The 617-nt window shown below is 44.9% G+C and overlaps 1 protein-coding gene across 1 annotated transcript in view; it reads right to left on the bottom strand.

The window, feature by feature from the left end:
• LOC119582286 overlaps positions 1-617 on the bottom strand; it is a 57,240-nt gene that overhangs the window by 22,215 nt on the left and 34,408 nt on the right. The window contains exon 2 of the mRNA XM_037930503.1: positions 419-547. Coding sequence (XP_037786431.1) covers positions 419-547 — 129 coding nt within the window. The remainder of the gene's footprint in view (positions 1-418; positions 548-617) is intronic.

The following is a 617-nucleotide window of genomic DNA, read 5'->3' as shown; positions in this document are numbered from 1 at the left end:
CATCTGTGAATGAGGGGGCGGGCTTATCAGGTGGGGGGCCGGGAATGGAGTGATGATTAGTTGCGTATGGCGAATGGATGCAGGGGATGGCGAAGATGAGGTAGTAGTGTGATAAGAACACGACAACACACGATCTTACGCATGGCCACCTGTCTGAAATGGCAAGATGGCACAAGCACTATACGATACAAACCTCCTATACCGTCGCTATTATCGAAGACGTTACAGGAAAAGTTTATGTATAAATATCCAGTGATCACATACTGACAATATCAACCTCACACTAGTATTCCTACTGACAGGATTATTTTTACGCTGGCAGTGTCATATTCACACTGACAGTTTTATGCGCGACGAGACAGGTTAAAGATATCTTTTCGTAAGAATCATTTCCCTGTTGTTATGTTCAAAAAATCACCTTTAGGGCTCGAGACGTGTATGGTTATAACTCCATTACCTAATTCGGCTTGGAAACATGTTTGGAATGTGTCGTCAGGTGACATGGCAATGTCAGTGTTATGGGTGATTGTGTGGAGGAAGGTACTCGCTGTGGAAGTTGATTATGGACAAACTGGTTTCAGACGTGCGATTATCTGTGGGGAGAGGGGGGGGGTAGT

Source organism: Penaeus monodon, chromosome 15, assembly GCF_015228065.2.
Source record: "Penaeus monodon isolate SGIC_2016 chromosome 15, NSTDA_Pmon_1, whole genome shotgun sequence".
Classification (NCBI taxonomy): domain Eukaryota; kingdom Metazoa; phylum Arthropoda; class Malacostraca; order Decapoda; family Penaeidae; genus Penaeus; species Penaeus monodon.
This window is presented reverse-complemented; position numbering and strand designations above follow the sequence as displayed.